At 45.0% G+C, this 6439-nt stretch overlaps 1 protein-coding gene across 2 annotated transcripts; it reads left to right on the top strand.

Annotated features, from left to right (window-relative positions):
• Positions 1–824: 824 nt before the first annotated feature.
• Positions 825–5675, top strand: LOC119347825 (pentatricopeptide repeat-containing protein At3g23020-like). Of its 2 annotated transcripts, none has more exons than XM_037616350.1 (5): positions 825–960; positions 1033–3851; positions 5024–5130; positions 5207–5280; positions 5382–5675. In XM_037616350.1, the coding sequence occupies exon 2, from the start codon at positions 1039–1041 to the stop codon at positions 3499–3501; it is 2463 nt and encodes an 820-aa protein (XP_037472247.1). In that variant the 5' UTR covers positions 825–960; positions 1033–1038; the 3' UTR covers positions 3502–3851; positions 5024–5130; positions 5207–5280; positions 5382–5675. The 2 variants fall into 2 exon arrangements, with proteins under 2 accessions (XP_037472247.1, XP_037472246.1); XM_037616349.1 differs by having other exon boundaries at positions 5019–5130; positions 5382–5673.
• Positions 5676–6439: the final 764 nt, after the last annotated feature.

The following is a 6439-nucleotide window of genomic DNA, read 5'->3' as shown; positions in this document are numbered from 1 at the left end:
GACCAAAATACCCACGGACCAACATGTTAGCTCTCCCTCTATCTCACTACGATAAAGTGTGTGTCCCACTCCATCCCCAACAAAGTTTTTATTTTTCTCTATGCTTGCTTACTCCGGACAAGTGGGGACGACACCTATCATTGCGAGATAGAGAGAAATTACATGTGGGTCTAGGGGTATTTTGGTCATATAACATGGTCAATGGGTTGGACCTGATAGTAACACTGTCCAATGGCATTTTTGAGCAAACACCTAATGAGACGATATAATCTTTGAGGTGTCTAACGGTATTTTTGAGCAAGCATCTCATAAAATGATGATATTTTTGAGCAATTGTAATTTTAAACGGGAAAAGTGAGTAGTGAGACACAACTAGTGGCGTAAATGATAAAACCCCTTTTAATAAAATGGTCAAGAAAAGTGGTAGCTTGGTATTCTTAAATAAAGAAAGGTCTATGACAAGTGATGGTGTAATAGTACCTCTCACTCACTCTCCCGCTTTCACAACCCATGGCACTTTTTTCATAAAGTTTGTCATATTTTTTTCTAAAAAATAGAGTAATTTGTCAAAAGATTAGGATAAACATTCTGAAACGAGACCACCTCTCACAAAAATTGTGACGAGTTTTCAAAAATTTGAAAGCAACTTTCGAAATTTTAGGGTGAAATATCAGAGCAAACTTCCGGTCAGGTAGAGTGAGAGATAGTGATTTTGACATCCACATCCACATCCCCCCAAACTCATCTCCTTCCTCCTGCTTTTGACCCAACCCAAAGCCGCCCCAAAATCTCCTCTAGCCCGCCACCGCCTGCCGTGCCGCACCTCGGCGCCGCCCACCGCCCACCGCCGACGCCTGAAACACCCGCGCCGCCGCCGCCGCCGTCGTTTCCCCCTTTCCCTCGTCGCGCTCCCGCTGCCTCCCCCGCCCGGCCCGCAGTCCCCGGCCATTGATTTTCGAGGTATGAGCTCGCCGCTTTGTTCCCATTTCTGTACCCAAATACCGGCGGAACTCACGCTCGGCTGTTTCGCAGGGCGTGATGCTGAGCCCGTGCGACCGGCTCCTCCACCGTGCTCCCGCGCCGCCGCCGCCGCCGCTGAATCCGCAGTCGAGCCTCGCGGCCTCGGTCCCCGGCGCCAGCCGCAGGGACAAAGGCCTCGCGCTCCAGAGCAACGCGGTATCGGCGCCGCCGGCGAGAGCCGCCGAGACTTGCCCCAATGCGGTGGTGGTTCCACCCACCGTCGCCGGCCCCACCGGACAGAGTGCTGCCCCGCAAAGGGGGAAGGGTAGGGGCAGGTTGGCCGGCTACGGCGGGTCCATCCCGGCGATGCTGTACGCGCTGGAGCGCGTCCGGGACGTCGGGGAGGCGCTGTGGCCGTGGAGGGACACACTGAGCAGCCGGGAGAGGACCATCATCCTCAAGGAGCAGAAGGACTGGCGGTGGGCGGTCGAGATCTTCGACTGGCTCCGCGGGCAGAGGGGCCACGAGGTCAATGTGATCCACTACCATGTCGTGCTCTGCGCGGTCGGGCGCGCCAGGAGATGGGACCTCGTCGCCGGCCTGTGGCACCAGATGCATTCCTGCGGCGTGGCGCCAGATAACGCGACGTACGGTACGCGTGTGTACTGCAAAGGGGGCAGAGAGACGGCGGCGTTGCTGTGGCTCGGGGACATGTGCAAGCGCGGCTTGGTGCCCGACGAGGTGACCATGAGCACTGTCCTTCATGCCCATAAGAAGGCTGGAGAGTATGAGAAGGCAGAGCTGTTCTTTCAAAGATGGTCTTCTGAATCAAATACAGGGTTGCATGGACACCTTTGCTATAGCTTGTATACCTACAACACCTTGATTGATACTTATGGAAAGGCTGGGCAGCTTGAGAAAGTGTCAGACATGTTCAACCAAATGTTGAGGGAAGGTGTCGCGCCGAGCATTATTACATTCAACACACTGATTCATGTCTGGGGTAAACACCATAGGATGGAGCAGGTGGCTTCTTTGGTGAGGATGATGGAGGAGTTTCAGTGCCTTCCTGACACCAGGACTTACAATACACTGATCTCACTCTACAGAGAAAGCAATGAAATTGATGTTCCAGAGCACTACTTCTGTAAGATGAAAGCCGAAAAATTGGTGCCGGATGTTGTGAGCTGCCGCACCCTATTGTACGGGTACTGTACCAGGGGAATGGTCAGTAAAGCAGAAGCCCTTGTTAAAGAAATGGACGAGAGTGGCCTGGTGATCGATGAATACACGCAGTCAGCTCTAACCAGGATGTATGTAAATGCTGGGATGCTTGAGCAGTCGTGGTGTTGGTTTGAGAGGTTCTGTAATCAGATGGACTCCGAGTGCTTTTCTGCAAATATTGATGCATTTGGGAAGAAAGGGTGCATAAACCTCGCGGAAAAGGCTTTTATGTGTTGCCTGGAGAGGAAGATGCTTAGCGTTTCTGTGTGCAATGTTATGATCAAAGCATATGGGTTAGCAGATAAGCTTGATGAGGCCTGTGAGATAGCTGCTGGCATGGAGAGGTACGGTGTACTACCTGATTACTTGACTTACAGTTCTCTCATTCAACTCCTGTCAACTGCTAAACTGCCAGAGAAAGCTCTCTACTACTTGAGAAAGATGCAAGCAGCTAAAATGCCGATTGACTGTGTTCCATATTCTGTGGTGATTGGCAGCTTTACTAAGAATGGGGATTTGCACATGGTTGAATGCCTATTTAGAGAAATGGTCACTTTGGGGGTCCACGCGGATGCATATGTTTACTCTATCTTAATTGATACATATGCTGAAGTTGGAAATGTCCAGCAAGCTGCAGCATATTTTGGTTTAGTGACAAAGGCTGGTTTATGTGAGAGTGCTTCGATCTACAATTCTTTGATCAAACTCTACACGAAAGCAGGGTATCTGGCAGAGGCACAAAAAACGTACAAGCTTCTGAAATCATTAGATACTGACACCAACCTTTATGCATCCAACTGCATGATTGGCCTCTACAGTGATCATTGTATGGTGAACGAAGCACGTGAGCTTTTTGAGAATTTGAAGATTACGGGAAGCGCAAATGAATTTTCATATGCGATGATGGTGTGCTTGTACAAGAAAGTTGCTCGCTATGATGAAGCTCACAGGATCTCCAAGGAAATGCAAGCTTTAGGGCTTCTAACTCAAGCATTAAGTTATAATTCTGTGATTCAGATGTATGTATCTGGTGGGAAAATGGAGGAGGCTGTGAAAATATTTCAGAAGATGTTGGCATCGAGCACACCGCCAAACGATGTAACTTTCAAGGCACTAAAACCAATACTAGTGAAAGAAGGAGTTTCAAATATTGAGATTGCAAAATTAGAGTCTCTCAGAAGGTGTAACACTCAAGATTGCTTGAATCAGTGGTACAGGGCACTAGCTCTGGTTGTCAGATCAGATGGGACTACCTCTCGACATACTATGGGTCACTCTTGTACAAGGATACATTCTTTTTACATTGACAGTTTCTAGAGTAGCAAGTCCAGAACTGCTTTCAACTGATTCAGAATCTTTATTGATATGCCAACATGATGATCTATCTGCTGTACTGAAGGAGAGCACACATGTCATCCTCAAAATGAGAACCTGATTGTTTCGACATGAATCCTGCTAGATCACTGCAGAAATACAACACCTCGCGGTGCCTTTCCAATGGTGTAAAGTTATAACTCCCAGATGTTCTTCAAAAGATGCATCATGAATTTACAAGAATGTCACTTGGACAGACGATCTGCCCTTCAGTCTATGAATCGGAAAAGCAGAGCAATCTGGAACAGACTCAAATCGGAACTCAGTTGAGGTAGAATTGGTTTGAGGGAGAGGTAAAGTGTGTTCTTGGCCATAAACCAAGTTGCCCTCACAAAAGTATGTTGGTAGTGCTTGTTCACAGATAAGTAGAAACTTTGTTAATGACTTACTTTTGCTGCAAATTTCTCTGTAGTTCCTTTTAACTTGTTTTAATAACCAGAATATGCACCTCCACTTCTGACATTGGATCATATGCCCTATCTGGACCAATACAACTGGATTCTGTAGTTGTTAGTACAGAGAATATGCTGATAAAATCCAATTTTCTTGATCAAGTATTAATGCTCTGTTGAAACTGCTCTAATTTTAATCGCAACAAGTTAAGCATTTACTAAGCATTCTTCCTCATCTGAAATATCACCACCTTTGTCTTCTGTTTACACACATCAGAGGTTAAATTGCTAAAGTATATTTTGCTGTGTGACGTTTGCTGCAATACTATAATATCATCAGTTGGCAGTTTGGCCCGGTCTTGAATGTAAAAGGTGCCATCATGATCTTCAGAACATTCTTTGCAGACTACAAGCCTAAAAACTTTTAGCCAATTTAACTATTATCCTAGCTGCTAAATTCAGTGCCTTAGTTTCATCCGTCACGCTTAAACATGATAATTTCTAACTTCGTCTGCAGTTCTGCACATAAATACGTCAGACATGGCTGTAACTTCTTTTGTAGTTAAACAACTCTCGTCATGGTCTCGTAGTTTCCTTCTCTGTAATGTAATGTGACTCTGCAGTTGCCTAGTGAAACAGCGCACTAGAACTGAATTTGTTGCAAGTTTCCTTTCCCAACCTTCTGCCTTTGTGATAAATGTCATCATTTAAAAATCGGCTCAATTATTTTCTTGTTTTAGTAGCATGATGAGAGACAGCAAAGACTCCATTTCTCACTATTTATAATGCCATTCTACCATCCGATAACAAAGATGAATAGTTTCTAAGATGAATGGTGATTAAGAATGTGAGTGTGAAGTAATACAGTGTGCACATAATTTGTGCACTTCTTCTTTGGCATTACATCTTCTTTGCTTTCCATTATTCCCTTTTATAATATCCTTGCTTTTGTTTAGAATGACTTTTAGCCAATATAAATGAGTGTATTCAGTTATCATCTTACGGAAGTCAGTGTTGATATGCTCTTTCTATCAGATGGACTGATTGTGCTTCTTTTGATTCTGCTAGAAAAGTAACTGTGTGGGTTGTGAAAATGCTGCGTGCCTAATCTTAAGGAACTAAGACCAGTAGACCACTGCCAAAGTACTGGAAGATCTTGGCCATGCGGGTGCTTCACCAGGTACAACTACTTATGTTTTTTTCTCACCAGTTACTTGGTTTGGGTTATGGGTACCTCAGTCAGCTAGTTGCTGTAGGCTGTGATTTCTTTCCGGAACAAGAGTGGGGCTCAGATCATCATTTGGTTTTCTTACTGGCTTAGTACAAAAAGGTATGGCATATTTGATACTACTGCGCAGCTGCCACAGGCGGTTTACGGAGATCTTGCAATAATTGTGGTTAATTGCCATGTATGGTATGTACATGGAACAGGGATACAATGTCGCAAACACACACACAACAAATCTGGCGCGCCTTTGATGAAGATTAAGGGATCCACACCGTTAGTGAGTTTGAGGCACCAGAGAACTGATGTAATGCAATTCTGTGATGTTGGTGTGTTGTTATCACTGGTTATGCTGCTTTCATGTATTATTATCAGTTTGTCGCTACTATCAGTCTTCAAAGTTGCATGTAAATTTACGATGGAAGATGGACCTCTGTAAATTCATATATTCACATTTTGATTGTCAACGAGCAGCACTTCAATTTATGTGTTTGGTGCTACTATAAATGATAGAAACAGAGGATACATACATGAATTCCATTGTGTCCTTATTGAAACTAAATCCAAAAACAAAATTTTGAAGCTTCACGTCATGCATCAGCTCCTCATCCTGAGATGCTCGCAATAACATCGCTTGCCAAAAAAAAGGCGTGCTTCTTTTGAATGAATAGCATATGTCTGCAACTTGCAATGTCTTGATATCTGAACATGATCAATAACTCGAGTAGAAAAAAAGAGGCGAACTAGTTTCGAATAGCAGCTTACTCGTCATAATAAGCTGTAAATCCACCCACAATAATAGCAAGGTAGAACCATAGATGCCCTGCTCTGCTGGGTCACACACACACTCAAACTACGCACAACTAAGCAAAACTAACTTGAGTTCAGGCAACACCATACCATACAGATGACCAAACTACCCAACACAGCCGGCAGCAGAAGACACCCACCGGAGCTCATCTTCAAAGTCTTCCTGGGAGGAAAAAAGTAGACAGATGGTCACACCGTCGTACCGGCACCGACAACCGCGCGTGAGGCTTCATCAGAGGCCAGCACCCGGTGGAATGCTGCACCGTAACAGACAAAGGTTTGATCAGATGATATGACCAACAGAAGAGGGAAAGGAGCACACTTTGGCACCTCAAAATCATTTCATCTTTAGCAGTCCATATCAAGCAAACCATATATAGATGGAAATTGGAATGCATCCGCGTTGGAGGTACACAACAATGTAAACAGCTCAGGGCCTGATTAGCAGAGCTTT

This window comes from Triticum dicoccoides, unplaced genomic scaffold (assembly GCF_002162155.2).
Source record: "Triticum dicoccoides isolate Atlit2015 ecotype Zavitan unplaced genomic scaffold, WEW_v2.0 scaffold7639, whole genome shotgun sequence".
Taxonomy (NCBI): domain Eukaryota; kingdom Viridiplantae; phylum Streptophyta; class Magnoliopsida; order Poales; family Poaceae; genus Triticum; species Triticum dicoccoides.
The sequence above is the reverse complement of the archived record's forward strand: the minus strand, read 5'-3'. Positions and strand labels throughout refer to the sequence as shown.

Coding starts and splice junctions, on each gene's coding strand:
- LOC119347825 (XM_037616350.1), top strand. CDS start 1,039: ATGCTGAGCCCGTGCGACCGGCTCCTCCACCGTGCTCCCGCGCCGCCG.